The sequence below is a fragment of the Haliotis cracherodii genome, unplaced genomic scaffold (assembly GCF_022045235.1).
Source record: "Haliotis cracherodii isolate W230 unplaced genomic scaffold, xgHalCrac1.p SCAF_2, whole genome shotgun sequence".
In the NCBI taxonomy this organism is placed as follows: domain Eukaryota; kingdom Metazoa; phylum Mollusca; class Gastropoda; order Lepetellida; family Haliotidae; genus Haliotis; species Haliotis cracherodii.
Window position 1 is genome coordinate 14901392 of NW_027266275.1, and position 20151 is coordinate 14921542.

The 20151-nt window shown below is 36.8% G+C and overlaps 1 protein-coding gene across 4 annotated transcripts in view; it reads left to right on the top strand.

Annotated features, from left to right (window-relative positions):
- LOC139469842 (ras-GEF domain-containing family member 1B-like) overlaps positions 1–20151 on the top strand; it is a 152344-nt gene that overhangs the window by 103186 nt on the left and 29007 nt on the right. For 2 of the 4 annotated variants that reach the window (XM_071252147.1, XM_071252149.1), the window contains one exon: positions 19267–19317. In XM_071252147.1, the coding sequence (XP_071108248.1) occupies positions 19267–19317 (51 nt within the window). Of the gene's footprint in view, positions 1–3531; positions 3604–4037; positions 4097–19266; positions 19318–20151 lie in introns of those variants that run through there. The other 2 variants (XM_071252150.1, XM_071252151.1) reach the window with 2 other exon arrangements.

Genomic DNA, 20151 nt, shown 5'->3' on the forward strand with positions numbered 1-20151 from the left:
GTCTGACAATTGTTGGAAGCTATAGATGATGTTTAACCAACGAAGACTGTATGATAAACTGGAATCCACTTCACTCATTGACATCTCAAATAGGTTCCCTGATAAATATGGCAAGGAGATACCGAATATAGTTTTGTTACTATTCTTGACTTCAAATTATTTGATAAGAAGTATGAAGCATATAGCACATATCTAAAATGATACTGGTATATGTCTTTATCCAGCCACTACTCAAAACTATTTTAAGAACACCTACAATTGAAGGCTGTGTTGCAATACTAGACTAACATCTAGTCTCTGAAATGAACATATCGTACAGGAAAAAACTGTTGTTCAGTTATCTAAATAAAAATAATGTAAAAGGAGCCCAGTGACTCTCTTCATTTTCAGCCTGATACTGCAGTGATCTAGACTTGCCAAACAATATAGACTTGCATGGGCTGTATTTAATATATTTGTATCAGGGTCTGTAAGACAGACTATTGCAATACCTACCAGTCATGACAGATTAAGTATAGTCATATGAAAATTCATATTCACTTGAACCTCTTTTGGGTAAGTATTTATAATGAAATCTATCCAAAATAGAGAGTTGAAAATTTAATTGAGTAAATATACCCAAAGCTTGACTTTCATTATGTACTTGATGTGATTTTAGGAACACATAACTGCTCTCTTTTTCTTTGAAGATTTAAAGAATATTATTTATAGAAAATGAATTCTTCAAGTAGTGCTACTTGGAAACTTCATTTTTAATGATGCTTATAATCTATATTTGGAGACATTTACTTTCAATAGTACTCAGGTGTATTGCTTTTTGAAATATGGGGGTGTACGTCATTTGGGAGTTTTTTAGACAACCATTACCAGTTCTGTCAGTTAGCGTTGAATCTGCATTAGTTTGATGAGGAAGTATTATCAATGCCAACAGTGCGGTTGAGATTTGGTTGGTTTATTGTTTAACGCCTTACTCAGCAATATTCCAACTATATGACATTGGTCTATAAATAATCGAGTCTGGACCAGACAATACAGTGATTAATATCATGAGCATTGATCCACGCAATTGGGATCGATGACATGCATCAATCAAGTCAGTGAGCCTGACCACCCGTTCCTGTTAGTCGCCTCTTATGACAAGCATAGACGCCTTCTATGGCAAGCATGGGTTGCTGAAGACCTATTCTACCCCGGATCTTCACAAGTCAGTGTGGGTGAGAACATTGACTGACACATAGTCCCTGAGATTATGTTATGTATGAGGTTAAATATAAATAATTCTACAAAGGAACCCTTGAGTATCAAGGAACCTTCAAGTTGCTTAATTTCAGGAGCTGAGATTGGTTTGAATATTGGCTACAATGGCCTAGAATGGTCTGAGGATGGAATAGGGATGATTGATGCATTACATATACGCTCTCGGGTCTGTCAGAGAGACAAGTTTCGGAACACCTTGAAGTGAAATTAACCTTAAGGACAGTAGGTACATAGACATTTTTCTCTTTGTATGAAACAAGAATAGAAAATATTTACATTTGAAACCACATTCCTCATGAAACCAGTGTTTGTATGAACCTCTATTTGGCCCAACATATTGTTTACATTTGGATGAGTATTAAGTGATGGTTAGGTCCATTGCACATTTACCATTGTGACTATTTAAGAAGCAATAAATGTTTCAGTACATTACGCATAGTTAGGCGGGTATGTTGTTGTTGGACAACTTTATTGTCAGACTTCTGTAACTGTATCTGCATGGTTGAGTGATCACTAATTACAGTCTGTCAGTACCAGGATAAGGTCTGGGCCTGTGGCACTGTAGGCTAGCCTTGCACCAAGGCTCTACTGAATGAAAAGTCCAGGGATGTGTAGTAATTCTATCCTCCTAAAGGCAAGTGTAGATATATGGACAGTTCTATTGACTCCAGTCTCTTATAGGGGCAACTTGTTCTTATTATTTACATAATCAAGAAGTTATGATTTAAGCTCATAATTATTGCCTTAGAGACTTGTGCAAGTCTAACAGTCGGCATTCCTCAGAGTCTTTGCTAACATACTGTGGTACAGATGAAGTATTTTGGTGTACAGCCAAACTCACTCACTCACTCACTCACTCACTCAGCCTTCGTTTAAGGGATTTGAGTCACAGCCATTGCATTATTAAATTGGCAGCTGAGGCCAGACATTTTTATTTCTCATTGTCCTGGTAAGAGCCAGGATATATTATTTAAGACATTATTTTTGTAATAGTTGATTTTATGTTAATATCTAAAAATATATGTCTTTAAATAAAAGTTTAAACAAAACTCCAGAAGCACTTGTGCTTAATTAAAGCATATTTTTCAATCAAACGAAGACTATCTATTTTTCGTTTTTTCTTTAAATCAAGAAAATGAATTGATGCGGACTCAAAACAGTTTATATTTTACTTTCCCTTCATTTCAAGTTGAGATTGCGTAATAGAGGACTTGTCTTCCCTGTAAAAATGGCTGATACTTAAGACAACCTTCACACATATGCATTCTCACCAATATTACATAACAATGAAGTATCTCAATTACCCTCTCTCAACTTTATTGACCAACTTCAAAGCCTTTGAAAACAATGTAGAATCTCTCAAGTAGCGTCCATCTCTACGCCATCAATAGAGCCCACTCAAAAAGAAATCTCATGCTATTAACCCTATTCTCTAAGTCAATCTTAGTATTGCTCACCCGCCATTTAATCCCTCAATTACCCTTCAACAGCACACATCATATGAATTACACACACATGACTTAAAAAAATCAAAGTAATTCTTGTCTTTGTGTAGGTGTATCATTAAATGGGATGTGTGCGGACATAAGTTGACCTCTATTATTGGAGGTGCAAAGAAGACCATTATTAGCATTTAAAAACGGTCATTTTCTCTCCAAAGCTATAATTCTCTTCTAGTTACTCAGGGCAGTGAGTTGAATGCCCTCTAACCTACTTGCAAAAGCATCTATCAAAATGGGACCTCTTATGCAATGTTTTAGATTGTCCCCTGAACAATAGGGGCCCCCTCTTAAATCCCTAGGGGGTGTGTGACAGGTAGCGTGTGTTTTAGTGTACTAGGTCACGGGGCTACTTCTTTGTCAGAACCTGCTATCAGTGCTCGGGTAGTTCTGCATCGACATGTCAGCGTTCTGAAGCATGGACAGAGTAGAATCTGACATTTAAGTGTGCCCCGAAAATCACTGTTTAATTCACACCCAAAAAGGATATGATTTTTTCGGCTGTTGTGGAATTTTACAGAGGAATGTGTGTGGATTTATGTGATATTGTGGATTAACACATTATTTTCATGCATCTTGAATTAATTATGCTGTGAGCTAATTAATAGATTGCACTGTATAAGCCGAAACCCTATACGTCAGAATTCATGTTGGAGAATATTGTGCCAAAGTCTCTCAGAAGCTGAAACAAGCCGTAAGCTTGTATCCAAGAACCAAAGGTTGTCTTGTTGAAATATCAGGCAGTGCTGTCCGGCAGCGAATTTGAAAAATTTGACGCCACTTAGTCACAATGCAAAAAGTGGAATACCTGCGGCATCCATTATTTCAAGGAAAATGGCTCTTGAAGGTAACTATCCAAAAAATGTTTTTCTTATTTCCGTCATAACCTTGACAGGAGTGATTCCAGACTTTCCTAGCCTCCCATCAGTCAATATCTGTATCATCAGAAACAATGTCTGACAGCCTTCCCCGTCTCGGAAACAATGTTATAGGAAGATTTAAAACCGGCAATGTTTTATTTTACACAGAAAAATAAAAGATTGATTTTTAATATATTATTCCCCTCCAATTTCTTTATCAGCGTGTAGCATTACATAGTTTGTATTCACAACCAGGACAGTGATGTATGTTTATGAAAGTACATTACCATCTGACTACGGGTGAATTCTAAAGATATCGTCCCCCTTACAACAAGCTAGATGACTCACACTTGTTTGATTTGCAAAGAGGATTCCTTTCAATATGATCTGAATACATATTCAAATAGGTGTTTATATTTCATGTCATGGGGTAAGACTATGCTAAACTGTGGGAAAATGTATATCATACGTTCTTTCTCGGTAAGTTGAATTTATTAAGATTTACACATTTTCCGGTTTTCTCTGATAATAATTGAACATGTGTTCAAGTTTGTGTTTCTATGGGAGAGTTTAGGTTTACTGAGATTAGCTCTATGAACATTAATGATCCTTGTAATACATCATTAGCCAGGGGACAGGAGTTGTTTTCAAGATTTAGAAATTTATCTTATTAAAACCTTGCAATTGAGAATGTATTGGTTGATTAAGCAGATCATCTGTGCATACCCAATAGACCTTGTACAGACACATCTGGTTCTTCATCTGAATCATGTCAAAATTTGATAATGTGACCTTCAGGATATTTTGAAGGTTACAGGTTGGTGAGCAACGTTTTCCTAGGTTTCCCTGTGCCTGATTGAAAGCAAGGTGTTACATGTAACATGATGTAGTGGCCGTACTTCTGGATAGTTTAACTTGAAACACATTCAGTAAGTACAAACAGGTGGAGTCCTTCATTCCAACCTCCTGTCAATACCCTCCAGGGATTTCTCCCTCTGCCTTCCATTAACTTCATTCATACACACAATCACAAAATATAGGGTAGTGTTGTAGGCAACTCTCTCTCTCTCTCTCTCTCTCTCTCTCTCTCTCTCTCTCTCTCTCTCTCTCTCTCCTTCCTCTCCCTCTCTCTTCCCCTCTCTCTCCCTCTATCACTTCTCTTTTTCTTTCTCTCTCCCCTCTCTCTCCCCCTCTCTCTCTCTCCCTCTCTCTATCACCCTCTCTCTCCCCTCTCCCTCTCTCTCTCTCTCTCTCCCCTCTATTCCCTCTCTCTTTTTCTTTCTCTCTCCCCTCTCTCTCTCTCTCTCTCTCTCTCTCTCTCTCTCTCTCTCTCTCTCTCTCTCTCCTTCCTCTCTCCTCCCTCTCTTTCTCTCTCTCTCTCCTTCCTCTCTCCTCCCTCTCTTCCTCTCTCTCTCTTCCTCTCTCTCCCTCTATCCCCTCTCTCTTTTTCTTTCTCTCTCCCCTTTGTCTCCCCTCTCTCTCTCTCTCTCTCTCTCTCTCTCTCTCTCTCTCTCTCTCTCTCTCTCTCTCTCTCTCTGCAGCTGTTTGACAACAGCTTTAGCCCATGGTGGTGTCAGAAGGTGCCACAGTGACACTGACATTCTGTCCCTGGGGCCAGGATCACCTGTTACTGTTTGGGTCAGCCTCCCTTCCTCATACCACAACAGGTCCTTGTCTGACATGTCCTTCATAGTAGGGAGCTGCTTGTTACTACAGATCCCTACTACACAACACCTGGCACATTTTGTTGTTGTTGTGTTGTTATCAGCAATGTCAAGGACACAGAGATAACATGCTATCAAGCTATAAATACAACTAGACCAAATGCATTACACATATATGTTTAGATATCTGTATGTTATATTTTGTACCATAGTTTGTTTACCTACGTGGAAATACATATGGTTCAATCCTGACTGTTATCACTGGGGAGCACTGAATCCGGAGGTTTATTTCAGGGGAGAGTTGAATCATGGGGGTTGATCTCTAGAGTGTTGAAACATTGGGTTCATCTGTGGAGAGTGTTGAATCATTGGGTTTGATCTATAGCTACAGTTACATCATTGGAATGAACTATGGGTACATTTGAATTTTTGGAATGAACTATGGGTACATTTGAATCACTGGGCTGATCTTTGGCTAAAGTTGAATCATTGGGCTGATCTTTGGCTAAAGTTGAATCATTGGGTTGATCTATGGGTAAAGTTTAATCATTGGGTTGATCTATAGGTATAGTTGATCATTAAATTGATCTATGGGTAAAATTGAATCATTGAGTTGATCTATGGGTACATTTGATTCATTGGGTTGATCTATGGGTAAAGTTGAATCATAGAATTGATCTATGGGTACATTTGAATCATTGGGTGAGCTATGAGTACATTTGAATCATTGGGTGAGCTATGAGTACATTTGAATCATTGGGTTGATCTTTGGGTAAAGTTGAATCAATGAGATGATCTATGTGTAAAGTTGAATCATTGGGTTGATCTCTGGAGAGTGTTGAATCATGGAGTTGATCTATGAGTACATTTGAATCATTGGGTTGATCTTTGGGTACATTTGAATCATTGGGTTGATCTTTGGGTAAAGTTGAATCAATGAGATGATCTATGGGTAAAGTTGAATCATTGGGTTTATCTCTGGAGATTGTTGAATCATGGAGTTGATCTACGGGTACAAATGAATCACGGGTTTGACCATGGAGATATCAAAGTCCACAGACTGTGGTGTGTTCAATGTTAGGTACATGTATTAGATGTTGTTGGCTCTGCCATGAAGCCAAGATTGTTTTCATATTATCTAAACGAACTTGTCTCCATATGTGTATTGATTTCAAGTATCAAACATTTCCAAAATAAACTTAAACGGATATCAGGTGTAATGTTCCTGGGAAACTGCTTTTCTACTCAAAGCTTTCATAATCATCTGTTTTTTTGTGGTTAAAAATGATTTTTAAGACAATAATTGTTGTATTTTATTTTCAAAATCTCTCCAGCAACACCCATAATCAATCACAAACCCATCTTTACATCAGACAGCTTTGTCAATGACAGAGTGTCAGACTCCGATAAAATCAGTTATTCTTGTGATAAACGTTCAGTAAAAATAATTATTAGCCATTATTCAACAAAATGTGCTTTCATCCACCATACCCTCCAGGCTTTATACAAGATAAAACAATATCAAATCTCATGCTTAATGCGAAGTCTTAAAACCCTGTGCACACTTAAAATATGAAGTAGTGTTCAACTAGACAGTAGGATGCTTTGAAGTCAGTTTGATAGATGGCACATGACTTTCAGTTTACAGTGAATTTAGAACAGAAGGGTTTTCATGAACTGTGTCTTCCTGTGTTATTATTAGTGATGGGTATTGGCTTGACTTTCGTATTACAATTTTTTGCAATAATGATAAAAATATTGCGGCAGCATGCATACAGCAATATATTACATGCGTTCTTTCAACTGTATTTTGTTATGAACTTGAATAAAAATGGACCATACAGTACTTACCCTGCCCATTAATGATGTTGCTATGATCACAGCAGCTTTTACACAAACGCAATAGACACATTATATACAGGAAGCTGGTTCTGAATAGTTTTGCTATTTCGATCACAGGTATCAAGTAACTAATTTTTTTAATTATTTAATTATTTCAAATTAAATAGTCATTTATATAAATTTTGCCAAGAATATAAAAAATATGCATGATTTTGAAAAAATACAATACAGTAGTATTTTCCCAAAGTATTGTGATACATACTCATTTCAAAGCATGATATGCCGGTAATAACGAGCACCTCTAATTAATATGGTTACATCATGTCTATTTGGTCAGTATTTTTTTATAAATAAGCCAAATAAAAAAGTGTTCAAAATGAAGAGATGAATCTTATGTAGAATACAAATATATTTAGTAGTTTATTATTTAAATAAAATCAACAAAACCTTACTATAATCACAAGTTATATCTAACCGAGGTACAATTGTGACTATATCATAAGCATGTGTTTACGAATCTCTAATCAGATAGTGAAGATACTAGGTGTTTGGGGAAAAGGTGAGTATATGCTGCCCCCTCTGGTAGCACTCATCACAAACACATGCAAAGGCAAGTTAAGTGTTCACATGAACCAGATCAGGAACATTTAGTGAAAGTAATGTAAGTAATTACCTCAGACATCATATTAGTCATTGATTTGAAAATGTGGAAATGTCCACCATGTACAAATTAATTATTCTAAATGTATATAGATTAATCGTGCACATGAAGGAGTATTAACGTCCACCATATAGAAATTAATTATTCTAAATATATATAGATTAATCGTGCACATGAAGGATTATTACTGGTATTAGCTGCAGGAAGTGCTTGCCGGGGCAGCAGTGACGTTCCATGACGTAATATTGGAAAAAACTCGAGAGAAGGAAGTAAAAGACTGTATTGTATTGACTATCATAGTTAAGCTACAATACCAACACCCCACCAACTGGTCAACAGTACAGGAAGCAGGATAGACGTGTGTTTTTATTTCTTTGTTTGTATGGGTTTTATCAGTGATTTATTTACATTTACGAAATGCCCTCAGTGCTTGGTGGCATAGGCAGGTATCATAGGGGTTGTTCATACGAGGAACATAACACAAGAAAGGAGTCGCTATGTCACAAGTGAGTTGATGGTATACATTGCCTACTCGTTTAGTAAGCTAGTTCCATAACTTCTTAAAGCCTTTCAAATTACTTGATAAATTCTGTGATTTAAGAAAATATATTTTTTTGTCCTGTTATCAGGGACTAGCTATATCGGAGGACTATATGCCGTATATGTATTTCTGGTGAAATGAGCCCATATCTAAATGGTTTGCTTCAAGGAAGGGTAGCTGTCATGTGGCTGTCCATGCTAGTGTACTTTCATACCCTCTTGAAATGCCTTCACTCACTCGTTACTGATCATATATACTGATTTTCAGTTTCGATTACTGCTCTTTCTAATACAATATTAAGCAATATTCACATCCCTTCTTACTGTTGTAATATTTATTATCATCATTATTAATATAATTAGTAGTAGTAGTAGTAGTATCATTGATAATTAGTAGCCCAGTTGCCTAAAGTGCCACATTTTTATGTGCAGTTGCCTCCCTTATAGCTGCCTGGATCCACTATATGTGGGATTATGATCCTTGGAATGGCACCATACCAGGGTTTTACATGTAAACATGTACAGACTGCTAATCTCTGATACAACAAGCAGAAAATCAATGTGTATACAACCTTCGCTAACATCACCACCTTTCCACAAGTCTACCAGACTGCAATATAAGCTTCTACAACAGACGAGGCACCTTCGCTGACATGACAATAGGTTAGATCAAATCTCCAGCACATGGGAAAAGCGATATACACACTCAATTATATTTCATTAATTCTGATTCTGCCTGGCAATGATGTTGAGTTTTCTCATCTGTCAAATGTCATCCTTGCCTGGTGGGTTGAGTCTAGCCACACTGGTAACATTACATAGCCTTTCTAACCACTGCCTTACATTGCATTGCAGTTATGCTATTGGCATTTCCTTGTCTATTGCAATCACACTGTTGTGACAGGCCTTGTAGCTATCTACACCATGGCATTAGGTGTAACATTGCAATAGATTATCATACTCTGGTATATGGATTATTCTAAGTAGACAGTGCCTGCGTCCTTGTGATGTGTTGTGATAGTTCTACCTGTGACACAGGGTCGTTCATTTCATGTTGTGACTGACAAGGATAGTTTCGTATCAGGAGAGTGAGTATATAGTGGAAGATATTTCAAGGTGATATGTACATACTGAAGTCAGTTTAAAACCAGGAAACATAACTGTTATCATGGCTTGTGGACAGAGCAATAAGACAAAAATATTACTATTCATCTGTGATTCACCTTTTGGCTTATAAATCTTCTTGCCGGCACCTGTGGTCTGTTTCCCAGAACCTGGAGAATACTTTACAAAAGGAGCCCAACTCAAGTCTAGAATGATTTGGTAAGCCTACATTCCCTGAGCTTTAGGCTGAAATTAAGCTGGGCTCCTTTTGGATTTTATTATTTTATTTTGTAGATATTTATTTTTAAATATTATTTCTGGGACTAAATGTTCCAATAAATTTATTTACAGGCTTTTGTCCAATTTTTTTAAAATGTGAGCCGAAAGGTTTTGGTTTTTTTAAAATGTGTTTCTTTAAAAGCTGTTCAATACATCTGTGTACTATAACTGCTGGTGGTTGTGTATTAAGCACGAGTGTTTGGTTCAATAATGTGTATGGTATAATTCTTCAAGTAAAGAAAGATGGCAACACACATTTGTTTGTTTGAAGATATGTTAGGACTTTATAATGATGTGATGCGTGTGTTTGGTAGTGAGACAAGTGGGAATGAACTTCTAATAATTTATTTATTATGTGACCTTGCACAAATTGCTATCGGCTGATGGAATGGTTTTTCAGCAACCCATGCTTGCCGTAAAACGCGACTATGCTTGTCGTAAAAGGCGACTAACGGGATCGGGTGGTCAGGCTCGCTGACTTGGTTGACGCATGTCATCGATCCAAATTGTGTGGAATCGATTCTCATGATATATTCACTGGATTGTCTGGTCCAGACTCGATTATTTACACACCGCCGTCATATAGCTGAAATATTGCTGAGTGTGGCGTTAAACAACAAACCAACCAACCAAAATTTCTGTTGGGGATATATATAAGAGATTCAGGAACAGGTGATAAGAATTGTAACCTAATGATTAGTTGAATACTGAAAGAGGCTTTGAAGAAGGTAATGTAATCAACATTGACAGAAAAATATGAAATCTCATTACTGGTGAAGCCCTTAAAGTTCAGTGTACACTACACAGTCAAACTTAGTGGCAAAGGTCAACCATTGTAAAATTGGATAAAACACATGAATTTAGAGGCAACTGACATTTACTTATTTGATTAGTTTACCTTATCAAATTACAATCCTTGGATTCCACCAAGAAGTCTCCATGGCCTTCATTTACCATCATCAAATATACAAAACTTAAAAGTAACTACCAAGGATAATATAATTGACTTAACTTGTTAGCCATTGATTTTGTAACCCAATAACAGTTTCAGAAATGAAGCTGTGATCTAAAGAAACATGTTTTTTACAGCGTCCAGGTTTCTTCAGAGTAAATCAATTTGACATCATGGAACACTCACTTCGTTGTTGTTGCTGTGTGTTTGCATTTGTGTTTCAAATATCTCTTTTTATATCCATGTTGTATTTTTAAAAGGTCATATGATAGTTTGAGGTCTTTGTCTTGATTCAGTGGTGGCTTAATATAAATGTTCTGAATTTAGAGTGTGAGAGATTCTTATGTGTCTAAGGTGCCACATTTCGAGGTGCAGAGTTGCCTCCCTTATTACTGCCAGGATCTGCTGTGTGTTGGCAATGGGTTGCAGGAATTGGCTTTCTACATTGTAACCATATAGGGAATCAAACCTGGTTCAAACTCTTGAACAGTAAACACTTGAACCACTGCACTACCATATTGCCTCTGCACTTTACAAATAGCTTTGAATATAAAGTTTCATGATTTGCCTAGACAAGTGTTATGTGAAATGTACCGTATAAATGTTTATATTTGAACTAGCATAGGGAAAGTGGTCATTTACAGTTGTTAATATTTCTTTCGATATTTTGACCTCTAGTTTTAACTTCATATGCAAATCATGATGCTTTAAGTTAAATTGATTGTTACAATATCAATTTCATCCGTGTACTGGAAGCTATCCAATATTGTGTTATTGAATGCCTTTATATTTCTGATTGTACCATACTATCGATTGTATACAGTACATTGGCATCAGAATAGGAAGAACTGATTATGAGAGGAGGGTCAAGTTTCTGATTTTTATGCTATGGCCATGTGTACATTAAAAAAGCTTGTTGATCCAAACCCTGGAGAATGTTGTACTTGTGAAATCCAGCACTACTGATATCTTGTGGAGTGCTGCTGTTCACCAGACAGTGGCCCCCTGGGGAAGGCATGCAGACACTCACCTGAACATATAGCCTGTATTTGTACTAACAGTGGGGATATATGTTACTGCGGCCTCTGTTGTAGTGCTGACCAGATCACCCTGCTAGTTACTGAAACCTAGTGCTGTATTCCCTGACCTACTCTCCAATATCTTGACACAATGCATCATGTAGATCAGTTTACACAGAATACTATGCACGTACAGTCATCCTTTCATGGGAAATACATCACCTGTATCACCCCTTCCTGTCCCCTCCCCCATCCCCTCTCCCCCACCCCCTCTCCCCCACCCCCTCTCCTCACACACCTGCATCCCACCCTCACTGACCCCTACCCTCAGAACCTAGGCTTCTTCTCCGAACACCTTCCATACTCATGGCTATGTTACCTGATCTCCCACCCCAGCCACCCAACCCCCTCACCCCCACCCCCCTTGGCTAACATCTAATCTCTGAAATGAACATATCGTACAGAAAAATACAGTTGTTCAGTTATCTTAATAAAAATATAATAAAACGGAGCCCAGTGACTCTCTTCATACTGCAGTAATCTAGACTTGCCAAACATTATAGACTGTCTATAAGACAGACTATCCCCTTCCTCAGCTTCCAAGGAAGCTGCATCCACTTCTTCAACTGAACTGAATTTTAGCATCCCCTGAAAGAAAATCACCATTACTCCCAAAATATCCCCAAAACTGGAAATATTCCTCATTCCCCCAGTCCCAGCTTCCCTTGATGAGGCTGTCTGGTCTCTGAACCTTGTTACACCTGAACTGTCAAGATTCCCCACCAGGTATGTTAACGAGAACCCCTACAGGTGTGGAATGTTACCTCATATTGTAAGTACACAAAAGGAAAGGGGGCCAATGATGAAGGCAGCTTGTTTTCTATAGACATTCTTGCCCAATACACCATGGGAAAGCTGTTTAAAGAAACAACATAAAAATACTTTTAACAATCCATAAATTTCTCATTGAGAACACTGGTATTTGGGCCTCAATCTTTTGATCCTTTTTTCCAGGTTGTCTTAAAAAAAAAAATTATGTTAATACATATTTTTTATCATATTCAAAATAGCAATATATTTTATTCAAGTGTCATGTGAGAGATGCTTATCATATGATAAGTAATTTGTCAATGAAATTATACCATTATCAACATACTTAGTTGCCAGGGCCCCCTTCCTCAAAGCCATATTAGCACTAAGGTGATCATAACTCTATGCTTTAACATTGGCTTAGGGATGGTGGGGTATCCTACTAGTTAAAGCATTCGCTCATCGTGACGAAGACTTTGGGTCGATTCCCCACATGGGTACAATATGTGAAGCCCATTTCTGGTGTCACCCGCCATGATATTGCTAAAAAATATTGTTAAAAGAAGTGTGAACCACACCCATTCACTCACTAACATATGATAGTCTTAGCACTAAGATCACTTTATGGAACGGGCCAGAGGTGTTTAACCAAGTCTTAGCCTCAGTATTTAGGTACTGGGAGTGTTTATTATGAGAAGGGTGGTAATTACGTCAAATGCGGTGTTCACTTTAGTCATCTGCAACATTCATATCATAGAGACTGGTTACTTAGGCAATCATTAATCATCCCAGATAATTTTTATGTGTATCATATCATTTTAATTTGTACATTAGCTTCTTACTGATGATTCAATATGCAATTTGATAAGAGTGATCAGATTACAGCTGATGCCATGCCTGTATCAGTCAGTGCTTGTCTATTGCGATATTGACAACACTCCTAAATGTTGATGCTGATAGTGACAGCACGTTCCTACCTAGTATATTGCAACCTACATTATCATTATCTATATTGGGATAAGATGTTGTCATGTCAAGAATGTTTCAATCTGTCTATCATTCCCATGTTGTATCATGTAAACTTTGGACAAAACTTTCTCTAAATGACCCTTTTTTCATTTGAAATTTATGACGTATATGTACTGAAAATTGAAAGAAAGTCTTGTCACAAGTTTACAAGTATACAAAGTAAGCAAGAATCAAAATATAATGAATGCTACATATCAAAAAGCTAATTAGATATTTACTAACAAAGTATTTAAAGCCCACAGTGACACATGGGAAACAATATTACTTTTTCAAATCCACTAAGCCAACATAAATTAACGTCTGTTGATTATCATTTTGGAGTTGTTTGCTGGTGAAATAGACTTAAAACACCTTTGCAAACATGTTTCAATTTACTTGTTTGACAGCAATATTGACATAATCTTGCACTATACGACCCAACAGAGGTGCTCCCTTGGTGCAACTGTATGACAGTTTTCAATCACATAGTGCAGGTTAGATGTCCATTTCAAAACTGTTGCGAGATACCTCAACACTGACTTGTTACCCATCGATACTGATTACTCTGTTTAAAAAAATCATGATAAGTAAAAACAAAAAAATTTGTACTTTCATTCTTACTTTCATCATCCCAAATGTTTTTTTAAAAATATTTATCATACTTTTTACTTATGTAAATTTTATTTGAACTTCATTGATATTGGTTTAGGCAAGCACAAAACTTTATTGACCTTGAAATGATCTGTTACTTATTTGTTTCTCATATCTAATGATAACATTAAATATTTGCGATTCCCACACCTGTGATGAGGGCAGGTGAGAGATTTGACAACATTTGTTATGAAATAACATAGATTCCCAGTTTATCAAGAAAATGTATAGGATCTCTTTAATAGCTTTTAACAGCTGAACAATATTGAAACGAGAAATATTAATGACAGACAAACAGACAAATTTATTCGGTACTTCAGGCCACCGGCCCATAATACAATGGAAATATACTGTATATATATTTGCATGCTGAGTAGATTTAATAATGATTTACCGTTCAACACTGTGTTGCCGTTCGAATGTTCATGACTTGGAAGAGAAATGTACCTGAGCTTTTTATAATTTGTTCGTTTTCAAGAAATGTTAATCCAAGCAAATGACAATGATAAGAATGCCCTCATATTAAAAGTTTAAAAAACAACAGTACTGCTAAGAAAACCAAAGTCCAACAAAGAGTATTATTTTGTTAAAAGTAGAGCATTATAGTAACGCCAATGTAAAACTCAAACTGTGATAGGTTCTTTGATAAACACATTATTATTTTTTGGATAATATGAAAAACATTAAATCAACCCCACAAAAAGTTAATTACATATTTGTCAGTAAAAGAACATGTGTAGAGTCAGAAGTAGAGCCTGCTGGTTTTTCGATAGTTCATTCAGTCTGTTATGTGAAATAATTCCCTTTGTTGTACTGTGGAAAGCAAATCAATTTCCAAATATTTCCCTGGCTTAAGAGCATGGGAAACGGTCATGTTGCATGTTGTTAGGAGTTTAGCTGTTTCCCAGACTATTAAATAAACTGAAGCCTCCCATCCAGGAAATACAAAAAGTTGGAATTTGTTATCAATAACAGCAAGAAGACCATGTGATAGGTGAAGTGTTCCTTTGAAATGCATGTCCGCAGAGTATCAAAGTACTCTTTCCCAGACCAACAACAGTCATAAACAGAGAGGTGAGAAGTAGCGGTTCTGTTTTATGGGGGGTCCCGGGTTCAGTCCCCACCCCTAGGGTATAGGGTCATGACCCCTGGCATCTCTGGTTGCAAGGTGTGAAGGATGAAGAGATAAGTTGATGATGGTGCTCTTTGTGCGATTGTTTGGATGATGGGATTATCACAACTTGACAGAATCTGTTTGTGTTTCAGATAGTTCAAATGACATTTTTGTTTTCTGTTTTGACACAAAACAATAGATTTTAGGGATTAGAAGATGAAAAAGAATTATAATTACAAGGGTCGTAAAGAAGAAGAATTGCTGGGAAGGAAAGTGTTAAGTGGTCATTTTGTCGGTGATGATTTTGCCTGTGTAGGGTTTAAATGCTTTACAAAAGGATTAAATGAATTGAATTAAATCTGACTGACTTTTCTTTTGAACATTGGTAGGTAAAGAATGTATTCTGTGGTAGTTTATCATCCATATTGTCAATAAAAGTGACAAAACCCTTTTCACATTCAAGAAATGCAGAGTCGATTGTACGATTCAAACAATATCATAAGCATGTGTTTATGAATCACCTACAAATGGTGATCATACAAGGTGTTTAAGAAAAGTGAGCGTATCCTGCCCCACCAGTGGCACCCATCACAACACGTGCAAAAGCAAATCAATTCAGTTCATCCACTTTTTTTTAGAGACATCAATTGCTCCAATCCAAGGGACGTTACACTAGATGACACTTTTATCCCCAAATTCAATTATTTTTTTGTGACTGTTGACCAAAGCTGCAACATTTCAAGATATAGATAACATCCACTGTATGAACCCTGAAACTGTATCCGGGGATGCGTTGTAGACAAGTCTTCGCATGAAATACACACCCCCAGGTCCAAGATGGCAATGTCAGCTATCCATTGTACATATGTCAGCATGTCGACTAGTCAGCTTGTAGATGTTTATCTATGTCCTTATCAAGATATTTAATGAGGGCTATCCTCCTTTGCCTACCTAACTTTAGCCAGATCTGTGTTAGTGTTAAAGAGGTTGTACATAGCATGGGAATACACATCAATCTTTGTACATTTCAGAGATAGCATTGACATGATGCATGACCACCAAACAGTTAGAATGGGTACTTGTCATGCGGAATGTTAGGCTCTGTTGAGACAGTATTTGATTTCAGCCATAAATTTTCATTTTGTACAGGTAGACATATTTCACGTTTCGTATGTACTTCTTCCTAACGTATTGGTTATAGAACAATATTTCTGTGCATAGTGCTATTTTCACCTGTATACTCTGGTTTTAAAAATAGGAATTTGTTTGTGATTTTGTTTGTGCTGCATGCACTATGACGTTTGTACCAGCTGTTGTTATGGACATCAAGTGAAGTGACAGCTACTTGTCCATCTCAGGTGTTGCATTATTAATGTAGGAATATGTACATATACAATGAGCTGGATACATTTCACTACAGATGAGTCATATCCATGGGAAGAAGGGTCTTGATTTGAAATCACATGTCATCATGATCATGAGACAAAATCTGAACCATTTTTCCAGTCCTTATTGGGGGCATGGGTGGCCCAGTCTTCTAGAGCTCTGCGATTCTCTGTTTAGAGTTTCGTCCCTTGGGCACGCCAGAAACCTATGATGGTTGGTTCGAATTCTGGTTCGCCCCGATTATATTTCTAGGTTTGTCAGCACCATACCTGTGCCTGTGAATTTCACCAAAGTGGTAAACGTCTGAGACCTGCATCACTTCGGTCTTTCCTCCCACATTAAGCTGACACGCCATGATATAACTTGAATACTGTTGAAAGTGGCGTTAAACCCAACTCACTCTCTCTAGTCCTTATTTGTTATCCATTTATTTCAACTATTTGCTTTGTCTATCTCAAGGCAACTACAGTTGATCACCTAAATAGACAGAGAAAAACATATGTATTTTCATGACTGTTTCAAAGTCCTCCCAATTTCATTTGGTACCAAGCAAATCTTCTTGTCACAACATGTATTTTCTGTTAGAAGATGGTAAAAAACAGTAACAGTATGGATGACAACAATATAGAATAGTTGTCATCCACAAACTGTCTTGTCTTTTTCTGTTATATGTTTTATCATGAAGATCTACAGTGACCCTAGTCTTTGTTCCACATAAAACACACATATAAAACACACACATGTATATGTCATGAACTAACAAAACCCAAACCCCGAAAACACACAACCACACCCTCCCTTAGTCCCCCAACCTAGTGCAAGTTTCCAAATTTCTCAAAATTGAAAATAAGCAACCCTAATGCCCCACAGGTTTCCTCACCTTTTGAACACACCCTGTATGGCAATCACACGAAATGGCCTTGTGGGTGCATTTGCGAAATACATATAGTGTCAGAAAGCTCACGTTAAATCTCCATTAGAAAGTAATGTCATGTATTTCATGGTCATTGCAATGAGTGACACCAAGTATATATCTAACTAACTATACCTGTCAATCAAAACTGACTGCACAATGTACATACATTTTACCATCAATTTCATCTTCCACATGACTAATAAACAGCTGACACATTCATTCACAAGTCTATATATTTTGTTGTTTATTTCAAAATACCCCGTAATGACTGACACAGGTTTATAGACAACATCATCCAGTCATTCAAGTACACACATGTTATCGTCTATTTCAATATCCTCTGTAATGAGCGACACTAGTTTACAGACTACACACTCTCTGTCATGCTATTGACAATATGACAGGCATGTTTATTACCCAGAGTTTGATAACAGGTGATTTGAGACAATCAGCCTCCCCTCATTATCTTGTCTCCGGTCATTTAGGGTCAGCGGCTGGAATTTGTGTCTCAATCTTTATGTGATGCATGTCAAGAAAAGAGCCGTGATGAAGTATTTACGATGATGCTACTACGTATTTATCCCTCCTCCACGTGTTCGGCTCCACGTACACACTGACCTAGGACGCAGATAGATCCCTCTATCAGTGTAAACTGAAAATACACCATCCGATCCTGATACAGTAAACAGACATGTTGTATAAATTGTATTAACTTTGTATTGCAGATGTATGTCACAATATGTTGGGGATAAAATACATGACACATTAAAATTTGCTATAATTACTTATATTAAGTATTAATTTTTTGTTTCCCTTAATATATTTTGTTGATCCTATTTTTTAAACTCCATAAAGATACTTAAAAAATAAACAAACAAGCAAAATAAATAAGAGGCAAAACAGATAACGGGAAAATTATGATAAGGACAAATGAAGATAAGAATATGGATTTTGCAACTCCAGAACTTGAATTTTTAATTAAACAAGAAAAGGCACACAATTATGTATTCTATTATTATTGAAATGCACTAATCATGCAGATAAGCAGCATTTCAAACTCAGAAGCCATCCAATCATTGACTATTTACAAAATCCCCCTCCGTCCCCAGCCCCAGGCTTGCTGCCATACTTAATCTGATTGGCTAGATTATCCCTATTATCTTTATACAAGCCAACTAAGTACCCAACAAAGGTGACACCTAGACTTCTTTGAAAGTATTAACGAGCAGGCTCCATGGACAGGTATGGTGTTCTAATTAACCTTTGTTTACACAGACAAACAGTGAGCTGTGGTCAAGACTGGCTTACATACTTAATGATCTGTGAAGTGTTAAATAAACAAAGTATACAGTTAAAACAACAGTTAACACCATGCCATGCTTCCCACATTTAAGGAGGCCAGTTTTGTCAGCACAACCATTTAAGATCTTAGGTCCACTGGAGTAAGAAGAAGGATATTTTTTGTGTGTTTTGTAATTTTGAATTTATTTTCAAATATATTTATCAAGATGAGGGAACTTGCAAGAAACTTATTTGTTTCTGCTATGCATACAAGCATAGAGGTAGGTATCAACTGCACGTTGTTTTGTTCATTGCATTTGTACATTGATCAAGTGGTTATCTTATGCTTTGGATAAACTCAAAAAATTGATTTAAAAAATATTCAATTCACATCTCTTATGTCTGTTTTCATTTTTTTTCCAGTCTTCAAGAAGCCAGCCTGCCATTGGTCTAAAACAGACACCGAAGTCAAGGGTAAGTTTTTTATATCATTTCATTTATATTTTTAAAACCCACATCTAGTCATATGATTGATGTTTTAAGTTGAAAACTCAATGTTTAATCAATTTCGAAACCAGACACATTTCTAACACGTTGCTAAGACACACATGTACTTGAACATCTTTAGGTGCAAAGGCATTATCTCACTGAAACACACATGGAAATTTAACATGTATTGACAGGTCTATTTTAGCCTCATCCTTTGGTAAGAGTGCATTTTAAACGATTCACAACAAAAAGTCTGTAAGCACAGCGTAGGAAAGCTTATGGTAAAGTTGCAAGTAAATACATTTGAGCCCCACCTCCCTGTGGTGGTCCTGTTTCTGTCCCCATGCTGCTGGCAGATTTCGACACCATGTTAAAAATAGCTTAATCTTAATCTATCCTAAATCCTTCAAGATTATATTTCCTGTAATTTTTGTTTGAAATAAGGTTACTTGGTGAATTCTATTTAGAGGTAGTCGCAATTTAAAAGCTTAATCCCATCTTGACTGAGGTTATTCAGATAATGAATAAAATGCAACGATTCAGATTTGGTATTAGAAGCTCCACCTTGAAAAGTGACATGTAGAGATGTTTATTGCAAACATCAAAAGCAATTAAATAGTTCTGTGCAAACAATATGAAATCTACAGACGGTGAGTCTAGCATGGACACAATAATGAAATATTCAGTAAATAAACATGACAGCCCTAAGTGTAAATTTAATTTCATATCTATCAAAGCTTCTCCGTGACATTGAAGCTTGTGTTTACATATCCCGGTGGCAAAGTGATGTGTCTCTCAAAAGTGATGTGTCTCTCTCTC